This window comes from Ascidia mentula, chromosome 8 (genome assembly GCF_947561715.1).
Source record: "Ascidia mentula chromosome 8, kaAscMent1.1, whole genome shotgun sequence".
In the NCBI taxonomy this organism is placed as follows: Eukaryota; Metazoa; Chordata; class Ascidiacea; order Phlebobranchia; family Ascidiidae; genus Ascidia; species Ascidia mentula.
This window is the reverse complement of record NC_138573.1, coordinates 7,018,627-7,036,898: the sequence shown is the minus strand read 5'-3', so window position 1 is coordinate 7,036,898 and position 18,272 is coordinate 7,018,627. Positions and strand designations below refer to the sequence as shown.

At 40.2% G+C, this 18,272-nt stretch overlaps 2 protein-coding genes across 2 annotated transcripts; one reads left to right on the top strand and one right to left on the bottom strand.

Annotated features, from left to right (window-relative positions):
- Positions 1-106: 106 nt before the first annotated feature.
- Positions 107-2,445, bottom strand: LOC145911818 (3-oxo-5-alpha-steroid 4-dehydrogenase 1-like). The gene is made up of 5 exons (XM_082999255.1): positions 2,316-2,445; positions 1,887-2,031; positions 1,484-1,653; positions 904-1,159; positions 107-173 (listed from the first exon to the last, which is right to left on the bottom strand). The coding sequence occupies exons 1-5, from the start codon at positions 2,443-2,445 to the stop codon at positions 107-109; spliced, it is 768 nt and encodes a 255-aa protein (XP_082855381.1).
- A 1,068-nt stretch (positions 2,446-3,513) lies between these two features.
- LOC145912505 (dual oxidase 2-like) lies at positions 3,514-18,195 on the top strand. Its single transcript, XM_082999987.1, has 31 exons — positions 3,514-3,623; positions 4,466-4,540; positions 5,438-5,599; positions 5,910-6,220; positions 6,309-6,450; positions 6,564-6,730; positions 6,841-6,931; positions 7,013-7,124; positions 7,773-7,860; positions 8,275-8,430; positions 8,507-8,608; positions 8,771-8,940; positions 9,720-9,841; positions 10,116-10,262; positions 10,745-10,908; positions 11,335-11,493; positions 11,643-11,828; positions 12,224-12,440; positions 12,541-12,634; positions 12,695-12,867; positions 13,269-13,362; positions 13,748-13,932; positions 14,364-14,594; positions 14,735-14,918; positions 15,292-15,415; positions 15,555-15,734; positions 16,172-16,342; positions 16,509-16,667; positions 17,023-17,178; positions 17,445-17,573; positions 17,653-18,195. Exons 1-31 carry the CDS (start codon positions 3,563-3,565, stop codon positions 17,773-17,775), a joined length of 4,635 nt encoding a protein of 1,544 aa, XP_082856113.1. The 5' UTR covers positions 3,514-3,562; the 3' UTR covers positions 17,776-18,195.
- The last annotated feature ends 77 nt before the right edge of the window (positions 18,196-18,272 follow it).

The following is an 18,272-nucleotide window of genomic DNA, read 5'->3' as shown; positions in this document are numbered from 1 at the left end:
ACCAGGTAAAAAAAGACTCCCCAGCGGCTTATTGTCTTCGGACACTAGTTTTATTCAACATGTCGAATTTGAACAAAAAATTGAAAAACAGGTTTCGGACTCCGCGTCACAACAAATAAGGAATGACAGCTTTTCTGTTGGTAGGATAGTTTTCAAATTTCTGCAGATAAAACCTGAAAAAAATAGACCAGTTTGAAAAAAATGCTCGAAATGCTATCCATCCTATCTGTTGCCTGAATACGCAGTGATCATGCTGTTATAGGACAATGCAGAATTGCACCACTGTGAAGGCCCGTACTTTCCGATCTTATGTATCGTATTTCAATCATTAGGTTCACTGACATCGCAGCCAGGCTGGCTTAGAGTCATTTTTTCTCGACAAGACTTCGAAAATCAAGCGCACGGTAAAGTTTAAATTCACGATGCCAATAAACCTAGCGGTTGTTTGAAATGTCTCTAGTTTAAAGGTACTAAACGCTCTAAACCAGTGTTTCTCAAACTTTTTCCAATCACGTACCGCTCATTTGTTTTTTAATACACTGCGTACCACCGTATTACTATACCATAACTGTTATGACATACCACCAATGAATAACAATTTAGCCAATATCACCAGTTGCTTGGATTTCTTTATTGTGCATTTGTGACGCAATAGTATCAACGTGAAATTGTTGCACAGTTGAATACACGATGTCAGAATTACTTCAACAGTGCAACAATTTCACGTTGATACTATTGCGTCCCAAATGCACAATAAAGAAAACCGACATCATGTATTTGCAGCGGTTTTGGCTTCTGCAAAGTGCGGCAAATTGTATAGAGTAGACTATATCGCGTACCACTTGAAAAGCTCTCGCGTACCACAGTTTGAGAACCACTGCTCTAAACATACAACTTTTTCACCTGTGATGGGCAAGGCCACGTGTTCCAATTACCAAGGCAGTGGAGGCTGCAAAACAGTTCAAGGGAAGAGCAAAATTGGAGGCGAGAGCTAGTCCGAACCATTCCACTATCTCGCCAAAGTAATTGGCGCCTGACACGTAATTAAACATTCCGCCCTGTGGAATTTTGTATCCTCCTTCTTTATCCTTCCTTAGATTTCGTAGAACGCTGTCACTATGCAGGTTAATGGCGAGGCCGATGGTCCACATAAGAGTGCCTGTTATTGAACATAAGGGTTGGTTTATTGCAGAAAATCTTAATGCTTGTTCAACCTAACCCAAACTGTGGGGATATACGCTACTGATATACAAAAGTCGTTTACAATAAACTTGCATTGGGCCATTAAAAACAAATTTAGCATATCCCCGGTGGTTTATTATGATTATGACACTTTGTTTTGCAGCTAGTGGTCTCGACCACGCTACGCCTACAATGCTACATTTGCGTTTATTCTATCAGTGTCTTTCGTTTCACCTTGTACTGTGTGCATTATGTACCTAGAATACAAGTTGTCACTACTGTTATCAAACCAACAACATACCCGCTACAAACTGTTGAGAATACAACCAGTCTTCCCCGAGGTTGCCGAACTTAGCTTGGTGTCCAGCGATTGCAAACCCGTTTACTGAGGTAAACAAAAAAGCACTGATTACCAAATGGAGTGGCATCGGCTTGCTGTGTTTGCTCATCAGCACTGTGTAGATAAACGACCTGAACGAATGCACAAACTCATTTGAAATACCGCAGACTCGGAACACTTCTGCTTTGTATGTGCACTTTGTTAATCAATGCCAGGGAAAAATCTAGCATAAGACATTTGTAAAAATTGTCATGGTTTTAAAAATTTTGTTATCACTTTAAACACAAGCTATAGGCTTGACACATATTTCTGTAACTTTAAATAAAGCCAAATACGTCGTGTTCGCAAACTAAATGTCACCGACCTTTGGAAGTAATGTACGGTGAACAGCAGTATAATAATTAGGTGTGGCTGCGAGATATTCCCGGGGCCAACAGTGCCAACAATGTAAGCAGGAATAAAGAACGACGGGCATTCCTGCACAATCCACGCCAGGCGGGCTTCTACAACTGTAACATAACTTTCATAATCTTGGTTGGACATCGTAAATATTTGCTGTCGAGTTGTTGTACCTACTTCATTGTGACATGTATCAAGAATAATAAGATTGACTTGAATTTGTGCATTACAGTATATCACAAATAGCAGCTGCGTAGAATTATTCGAAGGATAAAATAACAAGTGTTTTACGGGATTATGACAGAATATAATTAGAATGTCATCATTATCATTATGCAACCAAACCTTAATAATATTGGACTGCATGCTTTTATGCCTGTTATACAAAACTTACCCCATTTTGAATCTTTCGCGTGCTTGCCATACGAAGGAATTGTGCCTCTTAAAAATGTTACAAGAGCTAGAATGCCTGACAGTAAAACAAGCAGCGAGAGCCACTGGACGAACGCCAAGCTGTACTCCATTCTCGACAACTGCAAACAAATGGCGGTCGTGAGGCTTTAAACTTAAAACGGTTGTACCACTAAGTGTCGCTGGCCAGCAGTTTCTCTCATTCTTTCCTTGCTGACTCTCGCTATTTGTTGTCCTTGCAAGGAAATATAGTGCTCGAATATAACTTATTGCATTCAAAGAACTTACTAGTTTTTACCTTCATAAATATGTGAGCCCGCAAACACTGTTTGTGGTTAGCACGTCGACAAGTTTGGCAAAGTTAATTTATGGTGGGGCGTTGTATTGTGTAACGTCCATGTTGTAAGTTAGGAATTCTTCATTTGTTTTAGACCAGCAGGCAAAAACCAATATTTAAAATGCAAACAAGTTAATCTGCATTGTCCCAAGTACAACATGTATCTGCTATGTCGATAATTAATCCATCATGACATCCCAAACCAAACTGCGATTAAATTCGTCTTTTTACAATAATATCGATTCTCTAAACAAAATGAACTTCACTGGTCTGCCAACCAGCAGTGAAAGTATTATTTCATGGTAAAGTCTTGTAGATCCCTCGATAGGTAACAGTGGGCCCCTAGGTAAAATTTACTCCCCGCTCTGTTTTAAGATTCGTTTTCCTGGCAACAGCGTCGCGGCAATAAAACTAGAACAAGGACCCCCTTGTAAACATGGAGCTCATATTATAATAAAACTTGTCGTTTGTAGAAACAGCTATAAATCAGACAGCATTTAACATGTTGTGTGTCGTTTGAGTAATGTGCAGTCAACCTAATCGTAAAAATTGGCTTGGCGACAAACAGTCAGCAAACAAAAAAATGGGAAGTTGACCATCACTCACATACGGATGAAATCATCATTCTGTGTGGGCACAAAACCATTGTCGGATGGCGCACGTATAGCTCTGTCGATCGTGAATGAAAAATCGGCTAATGCATGAAGCGAAAAAAGTTTTACTCGCTCTGTGCGCACCTATTTCTTCTCTGGGCTCAGACAAGTCTTACGCACGTCAGCTTTATAGGATAGTAGAAAATGCTGCTCTCCCAGTGGAAATAGAATTCTTCGTAACGTGAAGTGATATTTTATTAACACTGTTTTGGTGTGTTTGCATGTAGGTTGTAACAGATAATGGTTAAATTCAAATTCAAAATGTATGCTGCTATTGCAGTACTGGTCACTATTGTCAAAGGTAAGATTTCGCATACATTATTTCATTGTGTGAAATTAAATAACTCTTTTTCGAAAATTGTCTTTGCTATAGTGGGCTTTTACCAAAATCACTAAAATAATTGTCCTAATTCTGGCGCCAAATTTGTTGATAACAATGAATTGTGTCAATGTTTGCCTTCAGCGACTTGTGTTTGGTGGGTTTTGTTGTGAGGCGTTTGCTGATCGGCGCCGACCAATTTTTATTGCCGAAAGTGGTGAAGTATGCTACACGCTAAGTTTAACTTGAATTTAATCATTATACCTTTGCAAAGTGTAATACTATTTTTTTTTCGCGTGGGTCGTTACAACTTCATGTTTGGGGGCATGTAAACGATGAAGATTTTTTTTTTTGGCGGGATTTACTTTGAATTATTGCCATTGTTACTCTGAGGCCCCACGCAAAACCTCGAGTTTCGTTCTTTACGGTATGAGAAACCGAATTAGTAACTAATGTACGTAGAAAGGCATATAGTTGGTCAACCAACAATGTACACTCGTTTTCGGTTAAACAACGAAAAAGAAAGTAGCAAGACTTTACGGAATGGATTGAAGGACCTGTAAGGAACGTGGTTAGTGCTTGCGAAAACGAAAGCAAGCCGAATTAACGGAAATGGCAAAAATGAAACTAGCTAACTTGTGGAATTGGCAAAGCGCATCTCAAAGTTTTCAAAGTCAATCAAAACGTCTTTGTTTGTTGCATATTGACATGTACAATTTCATTAGGACTGGCAAAAGACCTGTGTAAAGCTATTTTCTGGTATTGTTGTATTTTACTTTGTATTCGTTGTCCCATTTTAATATGCCACTGTGTATATTTCACAGTATCCACCAGCAAAGAGAACCCACCGTACGATGGCTGGTATAACAACAGAGGGAACCCCGCCGCAGGAACTCCAGGTTAGTCACGGTCGCGGTCATGGGGTAAATTGACATCACAATGGAGAAACGTTCATTCCAAAAACTCCGTTCGGGGGCTCCAGAACTGTTTCAATGCGTCATGTTTATCTTGCTTCAAGCAGACAGGTCGGAGCAAACACACAAGCACTGAAACCGAAAGCTAAACAAATTAAAATATGTTTCGTTGTCACTTCGAAACTCACGGATGCGATGTTTCTTCGGTGTTTTTGTGACAACACAAAGTCGGTATTGGCTTTGCTTTGTATATGCTGACTATATTCGTGCGGGCTTACCATTGTGTTCCCTACAACGATCACCCAATGGGTATTTTGGTTAAAGGGCACATATAGTATTGTATCGCATAAATAACGAGTTGAGGTAAAAATTCAGATTCAGCATGGCTCGTTTACACTGATCCCTTTTCCTAAAATTTCACCCTGAATAAAAGCGGCAAAGTCCGAAAATAAAATGTTAAACCTCTCATCATTACGCCTCGTTGCTCGGCAGTTCATCAGTCGGGCCACAGCCGTTCATGGGTTGTTGCTACCGTTATTTTCCCCATTTTTTGCTGTGGAAAAGCGACAAATAAAATACTATTGTTGCTTTGGCCACGAAATATCTAACTCTTTTGAATGTCAAATCATCTTCACACATTTGCATTAGTTTCAAATTATAAGACTGATAATACAGAATTGCGTGACCACCGGCAAGTGCTAAGTGATCTTCAAACAGCAAGGTTGATTAACCACGCACTTATTCATCGGACTTTTGCCGTAGACGGTAATCCCACATGTTTTTCGGTCTTTATTTTTAACCCAATCCCGCAACCACATCTCACGGGTATATAGGTTCACGCTTCGTCGCGCGTAAACGTTACGTTTCCAATTTTCAACTCAGATTCAGTCCTCACCCGACGTCTGCCGGCCCATTACGCAGACGGTGTGTACGCGCCGTCTGGTCCTGGTCGCCCCAACCCCCGTACCGTGAGCACAGACATCATGTCGGGTTCAGAAGGTCTTCCATCCCTCAATAATAAAACTGCTCTTTTTGTATTCTTCGGTAAGTTCTGTATAAAGATAAAACATCATATTGCACACACTCCGTTGGTCTTTTAACACATATTTTTACGGGCGGTAGTCCCAGACGACCGCATATTTAAACAGTATTTCGGTACGTTGTTCGTACTTTCTACATGAAAGAAATTCTCAACAGTTTGTCATATCAACGCACATACGCCTTCACCCCACACTATAGATATTTTGTTTGCCAGCTTAAAAGTGGGCCCAAAGAGCCAGGACTGCCTTGCTTTTCAAATATTAGTCATGTCCGGGGCATTATCATTAATAAATCCTCAACTCACTTATAATAGGAAGTCAGGTGATGCAGGAAATCAGCGACGTGGAATATCATGGTTGTCCACCTGAGCATTTTAACATCCCTGTTCCGTCTGGGGACCCGGTCTTCGATTCCAACTTGAACATTCCATACCAGCGGTCGCGGTACAACCAGAAGGACAGTGGTTATTCACCAAATCACCCCAGAAACCAACTGAACGCCGTAACCTCGTATATTGATGGAAGTAGCATTTACGGAACAAGCAAGGCGTGGTGTGATAAACTGCGCTTACATGCGAAAACATGCAGTGGACGCACCGCTACATCCAACCTATTTGCCAGTCAGGCGAGTTTGCCACAATACTTTTATTAAGTTTAAAGATTTTTAGGCGAAATTAAATGAATTCAATTTAAAATTTTTGTCGAACGTGCAGGGCGATCCAAGAGATTGTCGTGGGGAACTGGCATCGTTGGACGATGCTGGCTACTTTCCAGTGCTGAACAGCATCGGTTTACCTCTGTTCAATCCCGCAACTTCACGAGACAACCAATTAAAAACCGCCAAACGTTTTTACCGTAAGTTTAATGTTTCACGCGTGTGGGCAAAATGACGACATTTTTTGTCCAATACCTAACTATGTGTTAGTTACATTTACATATACTCACATGCGGTATATGTGCCTTTTTAGGTGTTGGCAGCCGACTTGCGCACGAAAACCCGTTTCATCTCAGTCTAAATATCATGTGGTTTCGTCATCACAACTACCTTGCAAGGATAATAAGGGATCAGAACGCTGCCTGGAGCGATCAGGAGGTCTTTGAAGAAGCCAGAGTACAAAACATAGCAACCTATCAGGTCGGTGGTGAGAATTTCATCGCCCTTTAAGTGATATACGTTTTGATTGCGAAAAAGTAAAATATGCCAATACTTCACTTTATAATGAATATCACTGGTGGCGGTTTCAGAACATTATTATGTACGAGTGGCTGCCAACACTTCTTGGAAACTGCTCAACATCCCTCCTTGGAGCTTCTGCCGCTGTGCCCAATTATACAGGTAAATCACACCTTTTAAAATATGCCTCAATGTGTAGTCGACACAGCGACGAAACAAGGTCTGTTATATTTTTATGTGTAGGTTACAAACCGGGCACCGCAGTCGGAGTTTCTGATATTTTTCAAGGCGCCGCGATGCACTACTTGTCGACCGTCACTCCGCCTGGTGTTTACCGTCGCAACAAGTTAAGCAGGTATACAAAACCAAGAAACCACAATTCGCTACGCCAGGCGATAAATGCATAAAGCGATAAAACAAAATAAAAACACAAACCGGGCAGACGAGTTTGATATTAAATCGTTATGTCTAGACCGACAATACTCCGAAGATCACATTTTGGGGTCTGAGGCACATTGCAAATATGAAAACAGCAGTGTTTCATGTTCTCCCGAGACAAGGCACTATCGCCACACTGCGAGGCACTAACTTTTCGACCATAGCATTTAGGACAATACGTTTTCTGGAATCGTAGCCAAAGTGATTCCCACTTTTTCCCGACATGTCGAAACAAGAAATTAAAATCATGCTCCCACTGTGGTTTGAACTCACGACCTGGGCACACTACCATGGTTGGCACAGGCGCTAGCACACAACTTGTCAGGAGAACTTTACACATACGAAGACTGTGGAAGGGTTAGTAGGATTTGCAAAGGGTCGTGAGTTCAAACTTTACCGAGAACTTTATTTTTTATTTCTTGCTTCGACTTGTCGGAAAAACTGGATCCAACTTGGCTGCGATGGCAGTGAACCTATTATATAATATATGTATCATGTATTTTATTGTACATACCTTATAGTATATGTCCAGTTGACATATCCTGTGTGTGTGTTTCTCGTACAGTGGATGCACGTTCCGCCAAACCACCAGCGCAACTGGATCCGCCGGTCAGCCAGCGTTACGCACTTGTAACACATACTGGAATTCAAAGGTTTGTGTAGGTTTTAAATTTAAACAACACATGTACAATATATGCCGGAGACGTGCAGACTGATTCTGGTGGATTGTGCTCCCTGACAAACGATGAAGCTACACTATAATACAGGAGCACGGTTTATTCTCTCGCTTATACGGGATGTAATTCATATTTTGGTTGCATATAAATTGCTGATCAAAACATCCAATGCAATTTTCCGGCAATAAATCTGCACTTTTGTTGTTTGTAATTAACTTCTCTGTGTACTGAGTTACACTATTTAAAGTTTAAACTCTTTCATTGTTGCTATGGGTACCTGACATCATACTGATTCTAATCACTGCCATTTTTCCGGCAACAAATCAACGAATTTTTTTTAGATTTTATTATATGTTATAATCGGCTTTAAACAAGCCTTCATTGGCGCAGGAGGCGTTGTCGGAAACGGACATTGACGAAATACTGATGGGAATGGCAAGTCAGATTGGAGAGCGGGAGGATCACGTGATTTCCAGCGATCTGCGCAACCACTTTTACGGCTCCATCGAGTTTTCGCGCAAGGATTTTGTGTCCAACATTTTGCAGGTAATTGGCTAAATTTCAATGAAGACAATTCAATTGTGGCCTGCTAGAAGGTAGCTTCTAACGTTCTACATCGCAGAAAGGACGCGACCACGGTTTGCCAGACTACAACTCGGCAAGGGTGGAACTCGGCTTTACACGGAAAACTACGTTCGCTGATATAAGTGCATCTGTTGGCGCGGTATTATAGATTCCCTTTTTTTCAAAAAAAGCAAAACTGTCACTGCCGTAAAATGTTCGGAGAGTGCGTGCTTTTATCGCAAAAAACATACCTAATATAGATTATTTTAGCTCTGTGACGAGCAATCTGCCCTATTGATACTAATGACTCGTATCCACCCAGAATTTGTCAACGGTATCCGGAAGCCGAATCGAGAATGTCGACATTTTTACTGGTGGTTTGTTGGAAAGCAACAAGGGCGAACCCGGCGAACTATTTTGTTCAGTGATCCGTGACCAATTTCTGCGCCTCCGCGATGGTGATCGGTTTTGGTTTGAAAACACAAAACAGAAGTTAGTAAAACAGAAGCTACCCATGCGCATGTTGCATGTAACACAGGGAGCTGTTATAGCGGTATCGGGCATACCACAGTGTTTTAACCGGATAAATGGTTCACCACACAATAAATGAAATATTTGAAGGAAAGGGTATAAATATAGGGTGAATGAAGAACTTGCATTTGATCTGTTTTGTACCGAAGTAACAGCATTGGCTATCACCAAGCTGGCACTTAAACCGTCTGCATTTCTAGTATTGGTCCCCATTTTTGACACGCGACAATTAGTTTCTTGTAATATTTGGCATATACTGTAAAAAGGATCGTGTTATTTCCTAACATGAAATGCTATGTACAGCATTTCGGTGAATTAAATTTCCACGATCTTAAATAGGGATGTGTAACCGCAGGCTTCTAAATTGCATGGAGGCTAAGTAAAAATCATCTAATGTCTGGGCCTGGTCTCCCATGAAATTCGGCTCATGTAGATCATCTTTAGGTAAAATTCGAGTGTGACTACCACCTAGATCAGATGGCTAAGGTATTAGCTTGTTTATGCTAATCCTGCATACAATTTATAAGTAGTCACAAAAGGCAACAGTATATTGCCAGTCACCACAGGCTACGAATTGTAACCATCTTATTCTGCAAAACGTCCCCGATACGATGGTATTACACTTATGCAACAATAAACTGTCGTTCAGCTTTATAGCCTCATACACGCATAGCGAAATACTGTACATGCTGGTTCAACAACTTTTGTTCACAATCAGTTTGATTGGCTACTTATTTTAGTCATGTGACCAACGTAACGGCAATCAAAGACACAAAGATACGTGACGTCATCCTGCGTACCAACCCGTCGTTAAATGAGAGCGTGGACATCCAGGATTATCCGTTTTTGTGGGACGTGTCAGGTAATAAACCGTTGCATAGTAAAATTTGTATACTTTGAAACCCCTGTTTTCTTTATGGCCAACAAAGACCTAGATTTTCTGATTGTTCTTTCTAGCAGTAATCCAAACCGTTTGTTTGTTTTGTAGATATTTATATTTCTCCTACAGAGATTATCAGTATTACTAAAACACAAGCGCAGTGTTTTTCTTTATTAGCCGTAAACTCTGCATCAAGTTTTTTTTTCGGTTTAAATATTCTATTAACAGCATAACATGTTAACTTTTTACGTTTAAGCTGACACAAAGCTTTTCTGCCCGCAACCGGGGCAGCTCACCGAGAGCGACATGGAACCGTGCACTCCTCTTCAACGCTTCGATAATTTCGCATCAAGTCAGGCTTCCTACGCTGTCACGTTTGCAGTCATCGGGCTTTTCACAATACGTAAGTAAAAGCGTCTCTGTTTTCGGCGGATCGGTCTTTGCGACGCAAATAGTTCGACCCCGTCTCAAAGCCGGTTCGTCTTACCTCTTTTTCTCCCATCTATTGTTTGGCCCACGTCACGCTGCACTTCCGTAGTAATTGGTTGACAAACTTAGATCGGCCCGTTTGTTCCATGTCACGTCCCATATAGAAGTGTTTTGAAATTTGCTTTGACAACTTAGCATGGGCGAAACAAATACAAACTTCATACCTTTTTTAACACTAAACTTCAATGTGTGATTTGTTTCTTTGATGCAACTCACCGAAATAGTCACATTACTTATTAATAGCTACAAACAAGTTTTTCTGCTCTGTATGGTCAGTGCATGACATCTAACCAAGGCGCAGCGAACAATTTAACTTTCAAACATATATGCTTTAAACGATGTTCCTCAAAATGAAGAAAAAGTATGACCGACTCCATGACTCTTCGTATCATTTAGTCACCATCTTGCTCATGTATTGGTTGGGCTCCATGACACGCAAATCGTTCCAACGTCAAAAGCAGAGAGTGGCGATGAGACGCGCGAGCACTCATGCCCAGAGAGGTGACAAGGTGTACATTGCAAACGAGCTCCTGGGTCAAAACGCAACGCAACAGATTCGGGTAAGATGACACTTTAAATGAATTGTTGAAGGTTAAAATTAAACTAAAGTCAGATGTATGTGCCGCAATTTTGGCTGCGAAAGAGTAATCCTGCAAAAAAACATATATATACACCACAAAGAGTTGTAAAATGGCCCCATCCAACAATGGCTATACGATGAATCCGCCGCATGATCAGTAACAAAGCGGTCGGTCGCGGATAGCAATAAAGGCGTCTTAAATTGGGCATGAAAGCAATAAGTTGGAAAAAATTTAACGAGCAATCTACCCAACGTGAAAAATGTGACAATGCATCACGCCACCAATTTGTCTCCTAACCATTTCCTTGGTAATCAATACCCTGAATGGGTAATTCCGAGACCGCTGCTTAAAACACTAATTTCCAATTGAGTGTGTTTTCGATGTTTACACGATTGTTACTTTTAGGTTCACTTTGGACCTGATTCAGTCATCATTACAAAGCTGGCAAGTTCGGGAAAGAAACTCCGCAAGATTGAGCTAAAACACAACATGAAGATTGTAAAAAGCATCAGTGGAGAGAGGAAGACGATGTACATCCGTGGAACAGACGAAAACTACGATTTGGTGATAATAACCGACATTGGATAAAAGTCTAAGCCCTTTGATAAAAAACCAACTCAAAACAATCTATGCTTGAAGCGGTTTATTGTTTTTAGACCCATAAGAACGATTTTCCCTGCTTGAACTTTTCTGATTACTAAAATATTACACAGGTTCTGTCTTTTGCCGACGAGGACGACAGAGAAGTGTTCCTGCGTAAGTTTTCCAACTATATGGGTTCGTTGAGTTTGTCGCTAGACACGGAAAGCGTCAGCGAGTCTGTGCTGATGGCTCATGCCAACACCAAACACCAACGAGACGCAGTTCTACAAACTTTCTTTCGGACAGCGTTGGCTCAGGTTCGCCTCTAGTGTTAGAATTTATTAAAAGTTTACAGCCGGTTTTAAAATATAATAAACAAATGGCTTTGCTATTTTTTTACATTGTAGTGCACCGAGATTAGCAAAGCGTATTTGTTGTAATATAACTGTCTGAAACCTGGTTTGTATCTGTTTAAAAGTGCTCTGCATTCAGCACGCTAAGGTCCACCCAGTACGCTTGCATGTCCCACACTTCCGCACATGATATCAAACTTATATTTCACGTGTTGTTCTGAATATTAACTGTTTCGCAAATAAGATTGACTTATAACAAATAAAAATAAATCGTAAGATTTTATTCCGTGCTTAATAACGAAGATCGCAATGTGCAGGTTTTTGTATCAATAACCCACAATTCAATTTTTACTCGACAGGCCTTGAAAATCGATGCGGACGACACAAACTACACGCCCGACGCCGAGGCATCCAAAATGCTACACGTGGTACTGAGCAAGGAAGAGTTCGCCGAATACCTCAAGCTGAAGCCGGAGAGTTTGTTCGTGGAGCAGATGTTTCAGGTTGCTGACGTCAACGATGACGGGGAAGTATCATTCAGAGAGTTTCTCGACATCATGGTGCTCTTCACTAAAGGTAACAACAAGTACTGTTTTTAGGTTTATTATGTTGTAACATTATTGGCCTTAATATAACCTCTTTGCAAATATCTCCTTTCTGTGTATTTGGCTTTCAGGTTCGGCAAGAGACAAGGCTAAGCTTCTATTCAACATGTACGACCTTAACCGATCCGGATCACTCAGCGTTGATGAGTTCAAAGTCATGCTCAAGTAAAATGCCCGGAGTGCTTTTGGATAAAACCTTTTAGGAGCACATTTATTTTGGGTTAGATCAATGATGGAAATGTCAAACACGACGGCCGATACCCAACACATAGATGAGCTTGTAAATCAGATGATTATCAAATATGGGACGAAGGAGGAGCTTACTTTGGATGACTTTCAGTTTATGATGAACGATTACCAGGCTGAGCTTAGTCAAGCCTCCATAGCAGGAGCTACAGGTGAACGAAAATAATTTGGGGTCACGAAATTTCTAAACCCTAGTTTATGATATACAGGCGATGAAATGCGGTCAAATATTTAAATATTTTAACACAAGGTGGTTAGGTTGATATCTAGTGAGAGCAGCAGTTAAGAGCAAACCAAGCTTACTCTCTGTGTCACGTAACTTACTGCGTAAAATAAATTACATTATAATAATAAGAATTGTTCTTCAAGCATATAAGTTACGAGAGTTTTTTAATACTTATGTGCCAGAAGAACAATTCTCATTAATTTACTATACCTGGCAACAAGAATAACACTATACATTATAATAGTTGATTTAATTTTTAAACTGTAATTAATATTGACATGCAATTAAATCGTCCAAGTGCTCCAAGTTGTTACAAATTCTTTTTAGTTTCCAAAAAAGATCACCCAATTCAAAGGGGTACGTCGGGTAGCGTCAACACCAAACTTTCTCGAGCAAAAGCGACTGCTTCGTTGTACGGCCGGTATGCAATTTTAGGCCATAGGAATTTTGAATAGCGTCGAATCGGTGGGATTTTTGAAGCTTAAAATATTTTCATTTGGTATTTTCGTCGTATATTTCTTGAATATTTATATGGTCTTTAGTAACTGTACACTCGATGTTAATTTGCAACGGTTGAAAAATTTATGTAAACGACATATTTGGTGTTGTTTCTTTGTGTTCTTGAAAGAAATTATACAAGGAAATATTAGGGTAACCTAAAATCCTATTAAAGGTTAGAATAATGCTTACAAAAACTGTGGATAGACATACTCTCAAATCCTATATCTACAGAGGGCATACTGGTATTCACATATTGCTTAAGGTTCCATTTTATAGAAAAAAATGCATTTCGATTGCATTCGCAGCCCAATGCAAAGCAGAGTCACCGTACAAGGACCCACCGTGCACGTTTTTAAACCGACAAAACCAAAGACTAAATGGGAGGAAAAGTGGGTTGCAATCCAGAAACTTTCGGGTTACTACAGAAACCACATCTTCTGCGTCAGCATCTATTTTTTCATCACTCTGGGTGTTTTTGCTGAAGCATTTTGTAAGTGACAATTAATTCGTTTTGCGTTTGATCAACGACAATTTTTTTGTCTTCTCTGCCACTGCAGCGTTTTTTTTTAGTTTTACAACATTTTCTAGGTAGGGAGGGAGAATTAATTTTCCCACTCTCTTGGATCCGCCTCTGCGTAGGAAGATTACAAATCGGTTTTAGAGACTTTTAGACGTCTGTCATATTGAATGTGTTAAAAAAAAAATTTAACCACGACTCCAAACGTGAAACTATAGGGCTCATGCTATTTTACCTACAGCTGCTCATTTATAATGTAATTTTACACAAAACTAAAATAGTTGGATTTCAACTTTTTCCTTCTTGTTTCGCATGAAAATATTTGCATTTACGAAAATTATTAAAAACTTAAAAAAGTTTAAGACTTAAATTCTTCGCTTTGACATCCGCATATTTCTCTTCAGATGCTGTAGCCTCTAACAACGCATCAGGCCTGAAGGGCATCGGTGGATACTCCATGGCAACAGCACGTGCATCCGCTGCGGCTTTGATGTTCAATTTCTCCAGCATTCTCCTTACCATGAGTCGAAACACTATAACCCAACTCCGGGAGACCTTTCTTCACCGCTACATCCCGTTCGATTCCGCCATCACAATGCACAGGATCGTCGCTTGGTTGGCACTGTTTTTTACCGGTTTGTACTACAGTATCATAAAAAATGTTCAAAATTGGTATTTTTACAACCTATAGTAAAATTCTCTTTTTTTCTTTTGGCCCTAAGAGTTAAGCTCTTTTACCACTTATCAGCAAATTTGGCAACTTTTGTTGTTTCAGCAATTCACGTTCTGGCGCACGGCATCAACTTCTATTCCATTTCCACTCAGTCTGCTAGTGATCTTCTCTGTGTATTTAGCGATATGTGGTATCCCAGCAATTTCCTCCCAACCTTCGTCTTCTGGTGTTATCAAACCATCACGGGCATCACTGGGGTCATACTCACATTGATCGTGATCGTCATGTGAGTGTGCTAATTTGTACTCACTTCATAGCACAGGTGGCAAAACGCGTCTGTCTTCTGACCGGTTTAGATAACCTTACACAGTAATATACAAAAATATAAATTTTTTAAAGTTTTGTAATTCTACCCTTTATATGGGATTTATAAATTATACAACTGTTTTGGAATATAATAGTTTATGTACACAAAAATTTAAGGCGTTTACGATTGCGTTTTGGTGCTGACTTAGTTGCCGGCCAAATGCAAAGTATTGATGACAAATGTTCTTTTGCCAATTAAAGGCTCAAAGCGCCTTTTCCCATCTATGGAGAGCTTCCAAAAAGTTACGAATTAACTGTTCAGTTTGGGTTTCCAACCTTGTTGCCTTTCGCAGGTACGTGTTTGCAGCTAATTACGCCCGCCGTTTGATTTTCAATTGGTTCCAGTGGACACACAAACTTGGATATCTTTCTCTGTACTTTTTCACCATACTCCACGGAAGCGGAATGCTCATTTCGGTAACTACATTTACTACACTCATGTCACGACCAAAATGACGTATCGAAAATCGTCAGAATTTTAACATAACCTCTTTTCAATTTCTGACTGTTTCAATGTCTAGCTGCACAACCATAACCCCAAGCATTTTCTTTTAAGGCACCCAAATTTTCCTACTACTTTCTGTTCTTTGCAACCCTTTACACTATCGACCGCCTGTATAGTATCAGTAGGAAGAAGGCCGAGATACCAGTTGTAAAAGCTGAACTTTTGCCATCCGAAGTGACACATTTGCTGTTCAAGCGTCCTAATAATTTCGACTACAAGGCTGGTCAATGGGTAAGTGATGTTACAATTTTTGTTAAACTTTCGTTATTGGTCTTTTCGTATGGAAAAAAGAGGTGTTTTTTTAAGGTAGGTTTGAAAAAAACCTGTATGTGTAAAAAAATTGCCACAGTTGCCACAGTTGCCACAGTTGCCACAGTTGCCACAGTTGCCACAGTTGCCACAGTTGCCACAGTTGCCACAGTTGCCACAGTTGCCACAGTTGCCACAGTTGCCACAGTTGCCACAGTTGCCACAGTTGCCACAGTTGCCACAGTTGCCACAGTTGCCACAGTTGCCACAGTTGCCACAGTTGCCACAGTTGCCACAGTTGCCACAGTTGCTTGCGCACTAAAATGTAGTCCTATATCCAGCATTTCACAAACATAGAACCAAATTATGTGCCATTCTTTCAGATAATTCTGACGCGTGATCAACTTTCCTTTTTTCAGGTGAACATAGCTTGTCTCGCCCAATCTACTGCCGAGTACCATCCCTTTACTCTCTCTTCCGCTCCGCACGAGGAACATCTGTCTCTTCATATCAGGGCTGTGGGACCTTGGACGACCAACCTGAGAAGAATATACGATCCGGACTTGCTACGGGACTCCCCCTATCCCAAGGTGAAAGAAAAGCAAACTTTGTTTGTGTAAAAAGTTTATGTTTTTTGCAGTTGTTTTCAGCGAAAATAAAGTAAAGCGAACTGCTATGTTGTTGTTTAGAAACTACTCTCTAAAAAACAAGTGATTGAAGTTATGTATATAGCAAATAGATCTTGTACTTTTAAAGCTGTTTTTGGATGGACCTTATGGCGAAGGACACCAGGATTGGTATAGGTATGATGTTGCCGTGCTGGTTGGTGGCGGTATTGGAGTCACACCTTTCGCTTCTATTCTGAAGGATCTCGTGGAAAGAACTGAAAGTGGTGTCGGTGTAAAGTGCAAAGCTGTAAGGATTTGTTTGTTTAGAAATATGACATCTCGAAATCTTGGTTCCCAGCAGCAAATAAAAGTTTAGTTGAGCTCATGCCTAATATCCAGCAAACATGCTAAATAAACTGCTCGTACATTGTTATTCCTGCATGTGATATTGCTCTGATGTATTCTTTTACATAGTTTTGTGCAGACTTTATCAGCTCTGTAGATAATAATCTCTGTAAGACTGAATTGGTTTTAAATAGATGAAGTATTTGCTAATAGGCCGGGATTTCTCCCTTTATACGTTGTTTTAAATTTGTGGCAAGGCAATAACGGTAGTAAATATGGCTAAAACAATATATCCGACCACAGTGATTGTTCTGTAGGTGTATTTTCTTTGGGTGACGCGAGACCAGAGGCAGTATGAATGGTTAACTGACATCATCCGAGAGGCGGAGGAGAAAGACCGCAAGATGATCCTGCACACGCACATCTTCATCACTCAACTTCCACACAAGTTCGATCTTCGCACAACCATGTTGGTGGGTTTATCGAAACCTATACAGCGTCCACAACTTTTATCCATTTAATTTGTTTTTGTAATTGGTAAAATTGTAGTGGATAAAAAATACCAAAAACTAACGATGCCTGTTTATTGCGAAATTTTATTCATGTTTTGACTAGAAATTGGCACTGACGCTGATGGCTCACCAATCATTTTTTGGAGCCCTGTAATAAGAACAAACGTTGGATTGGTATTTGGCCCCTGAACGGCATTGGTTTAACCACGCTGCTTTTTTCTTACTAGTATATTTGCGAGAAGCACTTCCAGAAGATAGCCGGAAAGTCCCTATTTACTGGCCTGAGGGCCACAACTCACTTTGGTCGTCCTGATTTTGCCACTTTCTTTAACTCCCTTGCAGAAGAATATACAGGCGTTAGTATATTTTAATCATCTCTAGTAACCAGTGCGTAAGTTGAAATGTATCACGCGTTCTTTTACGTCACCGTTGCAGGTATCCAACTTTGGCGTATTCAGCTGCGGACCACCACCTATGACTAGGGGAGTGGACAAGGCATGCGGGCAGCTCAACAAGTACGAAGGGGCTACGTTCGCACATCATTTCGAAAACTTTTAGGCTACACAGTCACTGAAAAGTACTATGATGTAAATAGCACTAAACATTTTTAATCGTTGTGGATGTGCTCGGTAGGACAATAGCCCCATGTTATCATTGATTACAATTGTAGGAAAGATTATTTCGTGTTACTTGTTGTAGTCACATCAACTCCTCGAAGGTAAATTTCGTTAGATTGTAATTTAAAATTATGGCTCTTTGCTTATATATAATTTAAATAATTTTTTATAAATAAAAAAAAATGTTGAGCTTTAATTTATTTATGAACCACCCTAACGAAACACTATTTTGCACAATGTACAAGATTATTAAAAAATAGATACAATGTTATAGTTTTCGCAATATATTCGTTTTCATACTATGCAGAGACCATGTTATGTAAATACATGTATTCACAATGCTCCAAAATCGACGGCTTTGTATTTGAAGCGGTTGACTACAGCAACTACACATACGAGGCAGCTAAGATGCAACTGATTTGTAAGGTCGCAAAGGAG

Excerpts from the sequence above, each read along its gene's own strand:
- LOC145911818 (XM_082999255.1), bottom strand. The coding sequence starts at position 2,445 with ATGGAGTACAGCTTGGCGTTCGTCCAGTGGCTCTCGCTGCTTGTTTTA. Across the intron at positions 2,032-2,315 it reads CGCGAAAGATTCAAAATGGG|TTGTAGAAGCCCGCCTGGCG; the intron begins GTAAGTTTTGTA and ends GTTATGTTACAG. Across the intron at positions 174-903 it reads CGTGGCCTTGCCCATCACAG|GTTTTATCTGCAGAAATTTG; the intron begins GTGAAAAAGTTG and ends TATTTTTTTCAG.
- LOC145912505 (XM_082999987.1), top strand. The coding sequence starts at position 3,563 with ATGGTTAAATTCAAATTCAAAATGTATGCTGCTATTGCAGTACTGGTC. Across the intron at positions 13,363-13,747 it reads ACTGCTTCGTTGTACGGCCG|CCCAATGCAAAGCAGAGTCA; the intron begins GTATGCAATTTT and ends TTGCATTCGCAG. Across the intron at positions 14,919-15,291 it reads ACATTGATCGTGATCGTCAT|GTACGTGTTTGCAGCTAATT; the intron begins GTGAGTGTGCTA and ends TGCCTTTCGCAG.